General features: G+C 38.8%; 1 protein-coding gene across 1 annotated transcript in view; it reads left to right on the plus strand.

Annotated features, from left to right (window-relative positions):
• The window catches only part of INTS7 (integrator complex subunit 7), a 92422-nt gene that overhangs the window by 1318 nt on the left and 73975 nt on the right, over window positions 1-17129 (plus strand). The window contains exons 2-3 of the mRNA XM_042924937.1: window positions 10618-10747; window positions 11565-11711. Coding sequence (XP_042780871.1) covers window positions 10618-10747; window positions 11565-11711 — 277 coding nt within the window. The remainder of the gene's footprint in view (window positions 1-10617; window positions 10748-11564; window positions 11712-17129) is intronic.

Below are 17129 nucleotides of genomic sequence, written 5' to 3' on the forward strand. Positions count from 1 at the left end.
TTCTTTTGATCAACATAAAGATGTCACAGCACTCTAATGAGATATTCCTTTGGTTGAGTCACATTATCTTTAGTACATCCTCATCAGCCAAGAAAATGATGCTGGGCTTTGCTTTCTCTTACCAAAGCCGTGAGCTGTTTCCCCTATGAAATATGAAATTATAATAGTAAATGTGATTTTTAAACACCACATAATCTTTTCATTCTGGAAATTCCTTCCTATTTCCCAGTGAAAGTTGCAGGTCTGGATATCTCATAACTCTACCAATTCTGAAGACATTTTCTACCACTCTGGTCCAGGTGGGCTCATGACAGTAGGACAGTGATTGTAGAACAAAGATCAGGATCAGGCTCTGAAGAAGTTGAGAAATCTAGAATTCCTAAAAATTTGACATTGTGTTAAAAAATATATAACACAATTTTTGCTTTTTAGAAGTTGATATAGCCTACGGTATTTCATATCTGTAAGAAATGAATGCATGATTATTGAGTGTTTAACTATAAACCGGCAGTCAGTCCTAGGTATTAAGCAAGTGATCGTGTTCAAGTCTCCCAGCAGTACCCCAGGTGAGTATTCCCCAGATGTCTCAGGCTCAGAAAGATAATTTGAACAATATAAGAACAAAACTTGTGGGGGCGCCTGGGTGGCTCAGTCGGTTGACGGTCCGACTTTGGCTCAGGTCATGATCTCACAGTTGGTGAGTTTGAGCCCCGCGTCGGGCTCTGTGCTGCCGGCTCAGAGCCTGGAACCTGCTTCGGACTCTGTGTCTCCCTCGCTCTCTGCCCTTCCCCCACTCGTGCTCTCTCTTTCTCTTAAAAATAAATAAACATTAAAAAAAAAAAAGAACAAAACTTTTGTTCTTTTTCGCTTCACCATGCTCCCCTTTTAAAGCTGTTATGAAATTAGATTACAGGAATGGCCAGTTTCATTAGAATATAGTTTAGTATTTTAACTATTGAGTCATTTCATCCTGTATCTGTTAAAGTATTTCTGTTTTATGAGCCAAAGGTCATAGGGTCAGAAGGCTACAAGTTCTGACTTTGTTTTAATTCCCAAACGTCTAGACCAGAGTTCCCCAAATTGTATTCCAAGGAATAGTTTCTCAAGTATTTTAATAGGAGGTTCTTAGTCCATAGCTCCTCTTCATGTCCCTCCCTTGCACCCCCCAAAATGTACACTCACATTCACACACACAACTTATTTCATCAGGCTTTGTGCTAGGGAAACAGTGACACAACAAAATGAAGCCTCTGCATCTGTAGAGCTTATATTTGGGACAGAGAAAACAGGCAATAAGCAAATATATTAAGCATATATTGTGACAGGCAGTGATACATACTGTAAAGAAAAGTGAAACTAATGAAGGGGGCTGGAGAAAACTGGGTGTGGGATTGGGGTTGGTTATTTAATTTATTTATTTTTTACTTTTATTTACTTTTGAGAGAGACAGCATGTGAGTGGGGGAGGGGCAGGGAGAAAGAGGGAGACACAGAATCCAATGCAGGCTCCAGGCTCTGAGCTGTCAGCACAGAGCCCAACGTGGAGTTTGAACCCACAAACTGTGAGATCATGACCTAAGTCTAAGTCTGACGCTTACCTGAGCTGCCCAGGTGCCCCTGGTTTGTTATTTTATGTCAGATAGTGAGGGACAGGCCTTACTGGTCAAATAGAGGAACAGCAAGTGCAAAGGCCCTGAGGTTGGAGCCTGTTTTGCATGCTGTTTCTGGAGCAGAGTGATAGACAGTGAAGATAAAAAGATAGCCAGGAGTCAGTTCGTGTAGGGCAATACAAGCCATTGAAATGATTGGCTTTAATTCTGAGATGGGAAACCATAGGGAATTTTCAGCACAGCTGTGGCATATCTGACTTAATTTTGAGAAGGATCAGTCTGACTGCTGTGTTGAGAGTACATTGAAGTGGGAGAGCCAGGGATGGAAGTGGGGAAACTAGTGAGGCAATTGTCACAATCCAGGAAGAAGACAATAGTGGTTTGGTCCAGGGTGATTTCAGTGAAGATATGTGAAGTGCTGAGATTCTGGATATATTCTGAAGGTAGAGCCAATAAGATTAGCTAATGAATGTGATGAGAATGTGAGAATTAGTGGTCAGGAAAAAACTTAGAGGTGTTTGGTCTGATCTACTAGAAGTATGTATTGCCATTTACTGAGTGGATGAAAGTGAAATCAGTTTGGGACTGCTAAATTTGAAACATCTCTTAGTCATCCAAATGGAGATGTTGTGTAGGCAGTTAGATGTACAGATGTGACACTTGAACTCCATTATAAGGAAATGTCTGTGGCACTCGTGTCCTAAGATGCACACTTGGGAGATGTCATTTATGATTTCTTGCACTTTGTTCTGAGCCTTTTGAGCAAGCATGGCAGTTAAGCCATTTGTTTCTGATCTCTCTAGGAATAAATGGATGCCATTTTGAAGCTGACACAAGTCCATTCCTTCCAGATGTAGTTAGTAACACAGAAAAGTAATCAGGTGATAGCCATTCATTCACTCAGCAAATATTTACAGATCGCCTACATTGTGTTAGTCACTGTACTTGGACTTGGGGCTATATTAGTGAACAGTACAGCTTTAAGAAGGAAACAGGGCTAAATCATATATGGCCTTGTTAGTCAGGACAAGAAGTTTGGATTTTATGCCAAGTGCATTGAGAAGACACTGAAAATTTTTAAGCAGAGGACTGACATGAGATTGGTTTACATTTTTAGTGATCACTCTAGCTGCTTTGTAGAGGTCTTTCGGTGGTATGTCCCTTTTTCAGAGTTTTTAGCTGATAACCATGCTGACTGAGCTGTGAAGACTAAGCACATACGGAGTTAAATGTTATAATCAAGTATAACTTAAATTTATCTGCCACATTTCAGAATATGGATAATCATTAATCCGGGCATTATAAAGGACATATCTCGTTTACATTGATCAGTATAACTTTCTCATTAATATAACTTCTGCATAGTCTGAACTGACAGAAAGTGTCCTAATGATTTAGGAAAACCTACGCAAGATCTCCTTCACCCTGAGTGAAAAGGAGTCTCCTTTAAATGACATCACTCAGCCCGATTCCTGTAAGGTTGGCCTTGGAAAGGATGAGGTGAAAGAGCAACCAGGAAGGGAGTGGTTCCCTTTCTTGCAGCTGAGCTATGGGAAGAGAGGAAATATAAGAGATGGAGTTGCTGCTTGAGGTGTTGGTGAACTTACTGCTGCATGAAATTTTGAGGCGTGCTCTTTGAAAAATTTATGAAATAGAAAACTGATACAAATCAGGACAACTATTTATCTTCCCTTATTTTCCCCTTAGATGCTATCACCTCACCTGTATTCCAAACCTGTGAGTTCTCAGACTGAAAACCACAGATTGCTATTACACTGTCCATTTTGGCACAGATGTAGTTGGTGTTACGATAAACAAACACGAGGCTGTGGAAGTATCTCCATATCCCCTGCTCAAGAGAGAGGCCTCTGCGACAAAGTCTGTACCAGGTGACCCATTCCATGCCAGAACTGACTGATTCAGAAGGGGACATGTGACCCACACTGAGTCAACCAGATTCTCTCTTGAGATCTGTACCATCAGACCATATTTAGCCTGAGAGTATCAAGAGGTGGACCTGTAGGAAGGTCACGTGGAATTGAAAGTCTTAACATCTCAATTCCTGATTGGTGATTACTTGATGGGTCGTGAACTATTCCAAAAACCCAAGGCCCTTCTTCAGTTCTTACTGAAATCCATAGACTCATTTTTATATGTGGGTAAGAGCTACTGTTTTGACGATTTTGTAACTTACAAACTGCATCCTTAAATATTACTGAAAGTTGGTATTCATAAAATAAAGCTAATTTGTTTATGATTCCGAATTACTATTCTGGCTGTACGGTATTGCATACATCCCACCATACACAGTTATAGACAATTTATGAAATTTGGGTGAAGGATGTTTTATTGTTCATTATCAGTTGAGTTGACTATCATTTCTGTTGTTTCTGTTCCCGCTTTTTAAATATAATTTACTGGGGGCGCCTGGGTGGCGCAGTCGGTCAAGCGTCCGACTTCAGCCAGGTCACGATCTCGCGGTCCGTGAGTTCGAGCCCCGCGTCAGGCTCTGGGCTGATGGCTCGGAGCCTGGAGCCTGTTTCCGATTCTGTGTCTCCCTCTCTCTCTGCCCCTCCCCCGTTCATGCTCTGTCTCTCTCTGTCCCAAAAATAAATAAAAAACGTTGAAAAAAAAAATTTAAAAACATAAATATAATTTACTGAGACTTGCCGTGATCAATTTATTAAGCTGTGGGATGTTAGGTTATCTTACAATGTGTGGTGCATACTTATGTTGGTATTTCTTCTTCCCTACCCCCATTTTTAATGAATACACTTCAAGATACATACGTGTTATGGTTCCATTTTAAATCATCCTCACCCCTCAGCTAAAGCGAACGTACATACCAAACTCTCTTAAAACGTGCTTGGATGGTAATGTGTATTAGCAGTGTTCTTTGTGGTGGGTATTAGTCATGTTGGTGGTCACTTAACATCTTGTGATCGCTCCTCCTGTGCTTGAGGAATGACTCACACCAAGAGCCCTGTCTCACCAGAGTGGAAGCCAAAACTCACCTTTCTAGTTAACTTTGCAAAGCGCGAGATGTGAACTCAGCTCTGCCAGTCAGAGAGACCTCCTCTGGGCTCTGTGATACAGGAGGTTAGCAATGCACGAAGATGTACTTGAGGGCACACTCACAGTTCCGTGCCCTGGCAGTGACCGTGGCTGCGGTGTGAGTGGACAGTAACGGCAGCAATGGCTACAGCGTTCCTGGATGACAGCAGAGCTAATAGTTGCATCCCGAGTTTCCCAGCAACAAGACTTCTCATCTCATCAGTCTGGCAGTGTAGTATTAGGTGTTCTTAGCTGTTTAGCCTCGAAACTGTTTATTAGGTTTTTAATAAACTCCTGTTCTGCCTAATCAGCCAGTTAGCTTGTGTGGCTTGAAGCTAAGAACTCTGACTGATACATGCTGCCTGGAAATGTGTGTTGTTTTGAAGACTTGATTCATGTACATAACAACCCCCAAGTTTACCATAATTTATGTTATTCTTCCTCAGTTCCCTAGAATTTGTTATCCCTCAGAATTAGAGCACTCTAAAATCATAATCAAAGAATCCCTTTTTAAATCTTAACTTCTACTCTCTAGTTGCGTGCTACAGATGTATTTTAGCTTCATAGTTTAGGACCATAGGCTCTGGAGCCAGATTGCCAGGACTTGAATCCCGCATCTGCCATTTATTAGCTTTTGTTCCTTGGGCAAGTTGCTTAACAAGTCTTTGCCTGTGTCATCTTTAAAATGGAGATAAAAGGTGGCTCATTTAGTTGAGCGTCCAACTCTTGATTTCAGCTCAGGTCATGATCTCATGATTCATGAGATCGAGCCCCTCATTGGGCTCTGCGCTGACAGTGTGGAGCCTCCTTGAGATTCTCTCTCTCCCTCTCTGTCTGCCCCTTCCCCACTCGTGAGTGCACACTCACTCTCTCTCTCTCAAAAATGAACATTTAAAAAATAAAAAAGAAGGAGAGCTCCGTTTCTTTGGTGGGAGAATACAAAGAAAGATGTAGAAACAGCAATCACATCCCTACACCTTAATATCTGTTTTTATAGTGGCATTCTCACGATCGTTGGTCTTATGATCAGGGCATTCTTCCTCAGGTTGGTTGTAGCTAGCAACAGAAATAAAGTGAACAGCCCTTCTTACATGATCTGATTGTGCTGAGTGCCCATTTTCAGGTGCTTGGTTTATTATGAAATTGAAACTGGCCCAGAGCAAGCAAGATGGGTACCATAGCCCCAGCTTAGGATTGTTGCCAAATCCTAGGTCTTCGTGCATTTTCCTCTTCCCTTGAACCTTAGCTTCTGTCCCTCAGAGTCAACCTAGCTTCTTGTTTCCTTTTTCCAAAAGCTCTTACATCAGAAAATAAGCAAGAAATTGACTCTTCTTTTACTTATTTATTTTGGTTGGCTCTGTTACAGGAATGAGGGTATATTTTATCTTAAAGAAATAAAATTAGACAGTATTAGAGAAATCAAAACATTTCTCTGGCCAAATTCAAAATTATCTTTGGTGCATTTTAAATCACCATGTTTAAACAAATCAGTGTAATCTGTGATTTTGCTTTTTAAGGGAATGTAAAACAGATCATATTCTGTCAGGAAACTCCCTCTACATGGGCTGTCTCCTACTTTACGTTTTTCATCCCAACCAAGGTTTAATTCATTACAAACAGAATTTTACTCCCTTTTGCGTCACTGAACTACTGGCAGAGAGAAGAGGAGGAAAAAAGTTCAATGGCTGTGCATCATCCCAATAGGTTCCCCTAGCACACGTGCACAAACATATCTGTTACTTCTCTGTTCTCTTCACCTGCATCCTCAGACTTGCCCTTCCTTATCTCCCCTTCCCTTTTGTCTTTACTGCCCTGTGTGTGTGTCTCTGGAACCCTCTGTCAAGTCAGGCCTTTAGAAAAGCTTTTAAGCCTACATGAGCCATTGCCAGGTACCTAGAACATTTCCACTGGCAAGGTGTGTTTGGTTGGGAGAAGAGTTCTAGAGCTTTAATGGCAGTTCTTATATGTATGGAGGTGGGGGGCAGAGGAAAGGGGGAGCAGGCAAAGAAGGGATATGTTCTAAATATCTCAATTAGAAATTTGAATTTTCCCATGGGAACTTTTATTATAAGTTGTTATTGGATTCTGGAATATGATGAGTGCTGACAGTGCTTTTTTTTTTCCTACAAGGAAATATATTCCAAGTACCAAATAACCAACAAGAGTGCGTTTACAAAACTCAAACCATTAATACGTTGTAGGAATTGCCTGTGCAGATTTACTCTGATTGTCTTTTGTATTGAAGCGTAGTCACACCCAGTAAAGAGTCCTCAGATGAGTATTTTCTTTGTCATTTTCTAACAGCGAGCAGACTTTACTGAACAGAGAGATTGTAGCGCCCCTATTCTTGCCCAGATTTAGATATATATAATTAGCATTTTGTAAATGCTAAAATACTAAAAAAAAGAAATATTTGAAGCTGATTATATTAATACCATATTAAGATACTCATTCTAAATGAATATTTTTTCAGGAATTGAACATTAACTTTATAATTTGTTGGTTGCTTTTTTTTTATGTTAAAAAAATCAGATTAATTGAGGTATAATTTATGTATAATTAAATTCACCAAATGCATGCAGTCATGAAACCACTACCACAGTCAAGACATAGAATGTTTCTGGGGTGCCTGGGTGGCTCAGTTGGTTGAGCATTTGACTCTTGATTTCGGCTCAGGTTGTGGTCTCATGGTTAGTGAGTTCGAGCCCCACATTCTGCCTGCATGGACAACAAGGAGCATGCCTGGGATTCTCTCTCTCCCCCCTCCCCCGCTCAAGCTCTCCCTGTTCTTTTTCTCTTTCTCTCTCTCAAAATAAATAAACTTAAAAAAAAAAAGATATAAAACATTTCCTTCACCCCAAAAACTTTCCCTGTACCCCTTTGCAGTCAATTTTCTCTCTCAAGCCCCTGACAATTACTGATCTGTTCTCTGTCCCAAAGTTTTGCCTTTCCTTGAATGTCATATAAAACAGTCTTAAAGTTTTGTAGTCTTTTTTGGGTCTGACTTCTTTTACTTAGCCTAGTGATTTTGAGATCTACCCATGTTGTTGCATGAAGCAGCATTTGTTTTCTTTTTATTGCTGAGTGGTAGTCCCTTGTGTGGATAGACCACAGTTTGTTTATTTATTCGCCAGTTGATGGACATTTGGGTTTTTTCCAATTGGTGGCCATTATGAATAAAGCTACTGTGAGCAGTTGTATACAGGTATTTGTACAGACGAATATTCTCAATGCTCCTGGGTAAATATTTAGAAGTAGGATTGCTGAGTGGACAGTAGGTAAATGATCACCTTTATAAAAAACAACCAAACTGTTTTCCAAGGAGTTGTATAGTTTTGTATTCCCACCAGCAATATATGAGAGTTATAGTTGCTCCATAGCCTCATTAGCACTTGCTATTGTCTGTCATAACATTTTTTGCCGTTCTAGTGGGTATGTACTGCCATCTTAATGTGGTTTTTAATTTACATTTCCCTGATGACCAGCCGTGTTGAACATCTGTTAACTTGCATGTGCGTGCCATTTATATTTGTTCTTTAATGAAATATCTCTTCATATCTTGCCCATTTAAAAAAAATCAGGTTGTGGGGTGCCTGGGTGGCTCAGTCGGTTGAGCATTTGACTTCAGCTCAGGTCATGATCTCACAGTTCATGGGTTCAAGCCCCGCATGGGGCTCTGTGCTGAACACTTGCTCAGAGCCTAGAGCCTGCTTCAGATTCTGTGTCTTGTTCTCTCTCTCTCTCTCCCCCCCCTCCCCGCCCCCACCCCCGGCTCATGCTCTGTCTCACTATGTCTCTCAAAAATCAATAAATGTAAAATTAAAAAAAAAAATTAAAATAAATGAATAAATAAATAAATAAATCAGGTTGTCTTCTAGGGTTACCTGGGTGGCTGAGTCAGTTAAGCATGTGACTTCAGTTCAGATCACAGTCTCACAGTTCGTGGGTTCGAGCCCCACGTCGGGCTCTGTGCTGACAGCTTGGAGACTGGAGCGTGCTTCAGATTCTGTGTCCCCCTCTCTCTGCCCCGTCCCCGCTCGCACTCTGTCTCTCTGTCTCTCAAAAATAAATAAACGTTAAAATTACTAAATAAATAAAAATTAAAAATCGTGTTGTCATCTTATTGAGGCGGAAGAAGTATGGATGATGTCTGTGGAGTGACCCTATAGGGTAGAGGCTGGAGATGTGGGTGGTGTAAGAATTCACCCAAGACAGAACAAAGGAGATAGAAGTTTATTGAATACACTGCAAGAGAACTTCGGGGCAGGATAGCAAAGGAGAGACAAGCGAGTAGGCAAAGTTGGGGGACTGGATTTAAGCGGGTGGGAAGTGAAGAGGCATGGGAACATATGGAATTTTCCTTTTTTGGTACTTGGGCCTCGTCATAAGTAGCCCATTGGTCAGCTAGGGCTTATGGATATTTTGAGGTGGGTCTTCCCGTTTGCATTCAGCTCCATAGTCACCATGGACCCTTTTACCTTACTCAGGTTTCCATTGGTCGAGCCTGTTGCCTAAAAGTGGCCTCCACATTGTCCTTTATCAGATATGTGTTCTCTAAATATTTTCTTCTGGTATGTGGCTTGTCTTTTCATTCTCTTAACAGTATCTTTTGAAGAGAAGTTTTTTTTTTTTTTTTAATGTGTATTTATTTTTGAGGGAGAGCGAGTACACACAAGTGGGGGAGAGACAGAGAGAGAGAGAAGGAGACACAGAATCTGAAGCAGACTCCAAGTTCCCAGCTGTCGGGTTAGAACCCGACGTGGGACTTGAACCCATGAACCGAATGATCATAACCTGAGCCAAAGTGGACGCTTAACCGACTGAGCTACTCAGGCACCCTAAAGAGCAGAAGTTTTTAATTTTGATGGAGTTTAATACTTTTTTATTTTATGGTTTATGCTTTTTGTGTTTGATCTAAGAAGTCTTTGCTTAACCCAAGCTCATAAAGATTGTCTCTGTATTTTCTTCATATGGTTTATAATTTTAGCTCTTACATTTAGGCCTATGGTTCATTTTTGAGTTAATTTTTGTGTATGGTGCAAATTAAGGATCAAGGTTTTATTTATTTATTTATTTTTGCATATGGATATTCCGTTGTCCCAGGATAGTTTGTTAAAAAGAGTATCCTTTCAACATTGAATTATCTTGGCCCCTTTGTTACATCATTGCTTTGAAACCTTTCTTCTTCCCTAATATAAAGCATTTAGTGTTAGGTTTCTTGAAGAATTGCATTAGCTGCCTCCCTTAGGTTGTGCTTTCTTTTTCATTCAGTTGAAGACATTTCTTTGTGAAGTTTGTTTATTTTTTGCTTATTTATTTTGAGAGAGAGGAAGAGTGCCTGTGGGCGCTCACATGAGCGGGAGATGGGCAGAGAGAGAGGGAGAGGGAATCCAAGCAGGCTCCGTGCTGTCAGTGCAGAGCCCAATGTGGGGCTTGATCCCATGAACCATGAGCCAAGATCAAGAGTTGGATGCTTAACCGACTCAGTCAGCCAGGCACCCCAAGATATTTTTCTAATTTCCCTTTCACCCATGGCTTATTTATAAGTTTTTTAATTTCCAAATATTTGGGAAGTTTCTAGATATTTTTCTCTTAGAGATTTCTAACTTAATTCCATTATGGTCAGAGAACATAACAAGGTATGATTTCAGTCCTTTTAAATTTGTTGAGACTTATTTTATGGCCCCAAATATTCTTAAACTACTCAACCTTTTTTAAAAAAATTGTTTCTTCTTCATTAGTTTATATCTAAAAGTGACAGTTTACCAAATTACTATCTGGCCTATTATTTATAAAAGATCATGAGTTACAATTGTACCTTACCTAATTGTTGTGAATGTTATTTTATGGTATAAGTAATTTTACTGTGTAATGCTGTGTTGGTATTTGCTATTTTTGCCTTGTTGTAACCACAGATTTGTAAGCTATTCTTCTGTTTTCATGGCTTTTCGTAGGTCTAAGATCTGGCAAGCTTGGCGAGCAATGTGAAGCAGTTGTTCGCTTTCCCAGGCTCTTTCAGAAGTATCCATTCCCTATTCTCATCAATTCTGCATTCCTAAAGTTAGCTGACGTTTTCAGAGTTGGGTAAGTCTTTTTAAAGCCTCGGCATCCTAAAGTATTTGTTCACGTTTCTTTGTTTAATATCGTGGTCTTTATTCTTTTTGCGCTTTAGGACTTCCACGTGGTCAGTGACCATTTTAGTGGATGCACATGGCAGTTTGCAACACTTTTTGGTGTGAAATATAGTGGTGTTTTAAGCACAAATGAAGTCACAAGTCAGAGGGTACTTCTTTGGGGAACAGGATAAATCAAATTAAGATGATCTTAATGTATTGTTGTATATTTTGGAAGTATCTGATTTGCACAGGTTGTTTTGAGAAGTTTCTGACTTAATATTTTGTAACACAAGATTGCATGTTACTGTGAGGTTCCTAAAACATGGAAGCACTGGATAAATCCCTGCTGGTTGGTTGGTTTGTTTTCTCCCCACCAGTCCCTCCTACTTCTTTCCACCATTTTTCATGCACTCGGGTACTTATATACACACCGAGTCAGACTTGAAGGAGAAGAGATTTGTAGAATTAGCTTGCTAGAAGAGGAAGACCATCTGAGCTCCCGGCCATGGTTATAATACAATTGAAGAGATGAGGTTCATCTCCACAGCTTCTCTTTCTGACTCTACCCTCTTGGTGTCTGGCCTCAGAACTGTAGGCATTGCTAACTGCTTATGCTTTGTATTCAAAGCATAGGCTTCAACTCTTTTAGTGATGAGACGAAAAAATGATAAGATTGAAAAACATTGCCCCGTTGCTAACATTTAAAATCATGTGTTGCTTTGATTCCTAATTAAATGTTACTTTCCTAAGGTGGTCTCATTTACCTTTTCTCTGCTTCTTTGTAGAAACAATTTCCTGAGGTTGTGTGTCCTTAAAGTTACTCAACAGAGTGAGAAGCATTTGGAGAAGATTCTAAATGTGGATGAATTTGTGAAGAGAATTTTCTCTGTGATTCATAGTAACGATCCTGTGGCAAGAGCCATCACACTCCGGTATACTCTGTTGCTATAATGAAACCACAAGATTGTTTGGGCTGTAATTATGTACTCAAGAAAGGCAGTATATGTACTTTTTTCATTTTGGATGGTACTAATTTATTTTTTCAATTAAGACTCCAGGCAGAAATATGGTAACCATCCCAATCTATACATGCTTTTCAGTTACCATCTGTGATACTGTTTGGTTGTGAATTATTGCCTAACTTGTGTGTTTGAAACATTCCTTTTCCTAAGTTGGTGTTCTGATCAGATAACTTGGATCTGAATCTAGCTTAGCCTCAGCTGATTTTGAGCTCTTCCTGACTTTGTTCTGTTTCAAGTCAGTTTTTGTATTCATCCGTGGTTATGTGCTCATTTTTAAAAAAAAATTTTTTTTAATGTTTTATTTTTGAGAGAGAGAGAGAGAGAGAGAGAGAGAGTAAGCTGGGGAGGGGCACAGAGAGGGAGACACAGAATCCAAAGCAGGCTCCAGGCTCCGAGCTGTCAGCACAGAGCCTGACATGGGGTTCAAACTCATGAACTGTGAGATCATGACCTGAGCTGACGTCGTATGCTTAACCGACTGAACCACCCAGGCGCCCCTGTTATGTGCTCATTTTTATACACAGTCATTTGTATTTGAACCCCTTGGAGAATGCCAGATACAACTACTGTTGTTTGTTCAGCCTTTTCTTTCTTGGCATCTAAAAAAAATTTTTTTTTAATTCTGTCAGAATTTTATATTATAAGCCTTCTATCCAGTTTCAACCATATTTTCTTTTTAGGTCTGCCGTCTATGGAATGTATGTGTAATGTTTAGACTTTTGAAATTGACTTTCCTAAATTACAGGGCTCATTTCTGACTTGCCTTGTTCAGAGAATCTTCTTTTTAGCCATGAAGTCTAGGATGTCACTTTTTCCCTAAGTTTTTCCATCAGGAGCCAGCGCTTCCCTCTTGTTCAGGATTAAGTGCTTTTGTCATTCCTCTGCCTTTTGAGTGATTAAATTTTGAGCACAGTGTGATATTTTAAAGATAATAAATTGGCTTTATCTTTTAAAAACCATATATAAAAGATTTAAAGATATCTTACCTTTTTTTTGTTTGTTTATTTTTGAGAGAGAGAGAGAGAGTCAACACTCACACACAAGTGAGGGAGGGGTAGAGAGAGAATCCCAAGCAGGCTCCACGCTGCCAACACAGAGCCCCATGTGGGGCTCAGTCTCACAAACCGTGAGATCATGACCTGAGCCGAATCAAGAGTTAGATGGATGCTTAACTGACTACCCAGACCCAAGATATTCTTACCTTTTGATTCAGCAAATTCACTTACAGAAATTGTTTGCTATAAATCATTTTTAAAAGTTGGTGGATATATGTATACAGATGATCATAGTATCATTTTTGTAAAAGGTGAAAAATGATGTGTCGATATGGGAATAGTTAATTTATGGACCACTGTATAACTTTTAAAGAATGAAGTAAGTATGTGTTTAACATAGAGATACTAAGTTAAAAAAAACAGTCAAGTGATGTTCATTTTATTAACTCATTTTTGTCTATAATATTAATATATGTGTTTATACAGGCTCAGAAAAAAATCTGAAGGAGTATATACTGTTAACAGTGATGAGTTTTGTCAGGGGTCATTGGGCTATGGATTACAAGAGACTTCCGAGTGGTTTTTGTAATGTTTGAGTTATTTTCCACATGTATACATTATTTATTTATTTTGATCAGAAGACAAAAAAAAAAAAAAAAAAATAGAATGTAAATAGGGAAATGATTTCATAAATAATTTAGACCTAGTTTGAATATTTTGAGAAGAATATAGATTAATATTTGAATATTCCATTCATTTTGCATGCTTGCCCTTTCTAAGTCATGGCAACTGAGCTTTGCCACAGTTCTTCATTGAATAACCAGAGATTTCTAGAAAGCTTCCAGAAAGAGAGGATTTACTTATTTAGAGCACTTTAAAGGGAAAAAATTCAGATTGAAGTAATAGGTTTCAACATAACACTTGATGCAAAAAGTACTAAAAGAAATTTGAGCTAAGAATGTTATGGAATCCAGTTGCCATTTAAAATGTAGTACAATAAGAAGGTCTTCAGATAGATAAGGCCTCAGATGTTTTTGCCAAATACAAGGACCTGTTTTGAAAACATTCTTGGCGTAGGCACTTTAGGAAGAGGATAAAGAGCTTGATGATTGGGAATAAGGGGTGATCAGATCGTTTTGTAAAGTTTGCAGAATTGTAAATACCAAACCAAAAAAAAAATGTTTTTATAATAACTCAAAACTGAAATTGTAGTATCAATACAATATGAGAATATCAAACACTTTTCACAAAAATAGAACATTTTTGAATAGCCTTAGAAATTTTTTTCATGATTTCATTGTTTTTTCATCATATAAGAAATGACTTAAAGTAAAAAAGTATTTTTTAATTTAGTGTATTATTTAATATTACATTATAAAGTTTTAAAAATACAATCTTTTATATTTGCAAATGACATATCACGTAAAGGGTTAGTGTCCAAAATCTATAAGAACTTATCAAACTCAACATCCAAAAAACAAATAATCCAGTGAAGAAATGGGCAAAAGACATGAATAGACACTTTTCCAAAGAAGACGTCCAGATGGCCAACCGACACATGAAAAAATGCTTAACATCACTCATCATCAGGGAAATACAAATCAAAACCACAATGAGATACCACCTTACACCTGTCAGAATGGCTAAATTAACAACTCAGGCAACAACAGATGTTGGCGAGGATGCGGAGAAAGAGAATCTCTTTTGCGTTGTTGGTGGGAATGCAAGCTGGTGCGGCCACTCTGGAAAACAGTACGGAGGTTCCTCAAAAAATTGAAAATAGAACTACCCTACGACCCAGCAATTGCACTACTGGGCATTTATCCATGGGATACAGGTGTACTGTTTCGAAGGGACATATGCACCCCACTGTTTATAGCAGCACTATCAACAGTAGCCAAAGTATGGAAAGAGCTCCAAAGTCCATCGATGGTTGAATGGATAAAGAGGTGGTACACACACACACACACACACACACACACACACACACACACACACTGGAGTATTACTCGGCAATCAAAAAGAATGAAATCTTGCCATTTGCAACTACGTGGATGGAACTAGAGGGTATTATGCTAAGCAAAATTAGAGAAAGACAGGTATCATATGACTTCACTCATATGAGGACTTTGAGAGACGAAGCAGATGAACATAAGGGAAAGGAAGCAAAAATAATATAAAAACAGGGAGGGGGACAAAGCATAAGAGACTCTTAAATATGGAGAACAAACAGAAGGTTACTGGAGGGGTTGTGGGGGGGGGATGGGCTAAATGGGTAAGGGGCATTAAGGAATCTACTCCTGAAATCATTGTTGCACTATGTGCTAACTAATTTGGATGTAAATTAAAAAAAATAAAAAATATAAAAATACAATCTTTTAGAAATTATAAAGAAAACTAAGTTTGTGCTTCAGCAAGTAACAAACACCATATCATTTACAGCTTATGTAAGAAAAAGCGTGATTTGTCAATAAAAAAATTTAAATCACATGTTTGACTTGGGACTAAATATATTAAAATGTAGATTCCTTTCTTTTCCAGTAACACTTTACTATAAATTTTAACAAAAGAGCAAAAAACTTTTTCTAATGCATTTCCTAGTAAATTACAGACCATACACTTTCCTTTGGATACTTTAGCATGCGTATCATTAGCTAGAGTTCAGTTCGTTTACAGGGTTATCTGGTTCTTTAATGTCAGTTAATTTACTGAGTACTGACAGATGCTTCAAGTAACTCCAACCACTATCAAGGTATAGAACTTACTCCAGAATATTCCTTCACGCCCCATCCTACTCACTTCTCTCGTCCACCTCCCCAGAGGCCACTGCTGGTCTGAGTTTTTCCTGTTACCTAGATAAGTTTTCATCTGTTTTCAAATGTCATATAAGTGGCCTCATACAGTGGGTATCCTTTTGTATAAGGCTTCTTTTCGTTTTTTGATATTAATCCATTTTGTATGTCATTAATTTGTTTTTATTGCTGAGTACTTTTCCATTGTGTGACAGTAACAGTTTATTTGTTCTCTTACTGATGAACTCTTAGGCTCTTTCCAGTTTACAGCTATCATAAGTAAAGTTGCTATGAACCTTCTTGTCCAAGACCTGTTGTGAACATGCTTCCCTTTCTGACAAATATATACTTAGGAGTGAAATTGCTGAACCATAGGGTAGGTGTATATTTAATTTTATAAGAAACTGCCAAGCCTTTTTCCAAAGCGATTTTAACCATTTTATATTCTGACCAACAGTATGTGAGTTCTGGTTACTTCACCTTCTTGCCAGCCTTTGGTGTGTCTTATCTTCTACATTAGCCATTCTGATGGGTGTGTAGCAGTTTTGATTTGCATTTCCCTGATGGTAATGATGTTGAGCTTTTTCTCACGGTTTTTCTCTCTCTTTTTGGGGAGCAGTCGTTCAAATCACTTGCCCATTTTCTTTTATTAGATTGTTTAGATTTTAAGATTTTACTTGTCTCTTTATTACAGAATTGTAGGATTTCTTGATATATTCTCAATACCAGTCCTTTGTCAGATGCATGTTTTACATATCATATTTAAGAATAGACAGAAACTTCTTTTAGGGCCTGAATGCCATGAACAGAATTACTACCATTTTTTATACTCTTCATTAAGTTATGTCTCAACATAATTGTTTCTTATGTTTTCTGTCTGTAACTAAAATAATGTATGCCTCAGAATAAAGAAAGTTCCAAACTGGGTAACTGTCAAAACCACCCCAGATGCTGGCAGTGTAAAGCCAAGTGAGTAGGCTGCGAGTGTGCTTATGTTATAGCCACTAACCACTGTACATATGCTTTTAGTTTATACCACGAGGTCTTCAAAATATTCTGCTTTTAAAATGGAAAAGTAATTTAAGTACTTTTGTAATTAAAAAAAAAAAAAAAGATGTCAGCATTTTGAAACCCCATTTGGGAAACAGTGGCCTGCTCAACTGAAGAGAAGTTTGGCTGCATGCATAGGGAGAACTGTTTTGGTCCCAACTCACATTCTGATGTGCTGACATTTCATAAATCACTTTCCCTGGTGTAAAATGAGAAAAATGATACCTGCCCTAATGGATTCACTTATTTCCTATGTGGCAAAATGCAACACATGCCAAAAAAAAAAAAAAAAGTTTTCAGTCACCATAGAAATATAAAGAAACTGGCTGTTAAAAATCTATCTTTGAGGGGCGCCTGGGTGGCTCAGTCGGTTAAGCAGCCGACTTCGGCTCAGGTCATGATCTCAAGGTCTGTGAGTTCGAGCCCCGCGTCGGGCTCTGTGCTGACAGCTCAGAGCCTAGAGCCTGTTTCAGATTCTGTGTCTCCCTCTC

This window comes from Panthera leo, chromosome F3 (genome assembly GCF_018350215.1).
Source record: "Panthera leo isolate Ple1 chromosome F3, P.leo_Ple1_pat1.1, whole genome shotgun sequence".
In the NCBI taxonomy this organism is placed as follows: Eukaryota; Metazoa; Chordata; class Mammalia; order Carnivora; family Felidae; genus Panthera; species Panthera leo.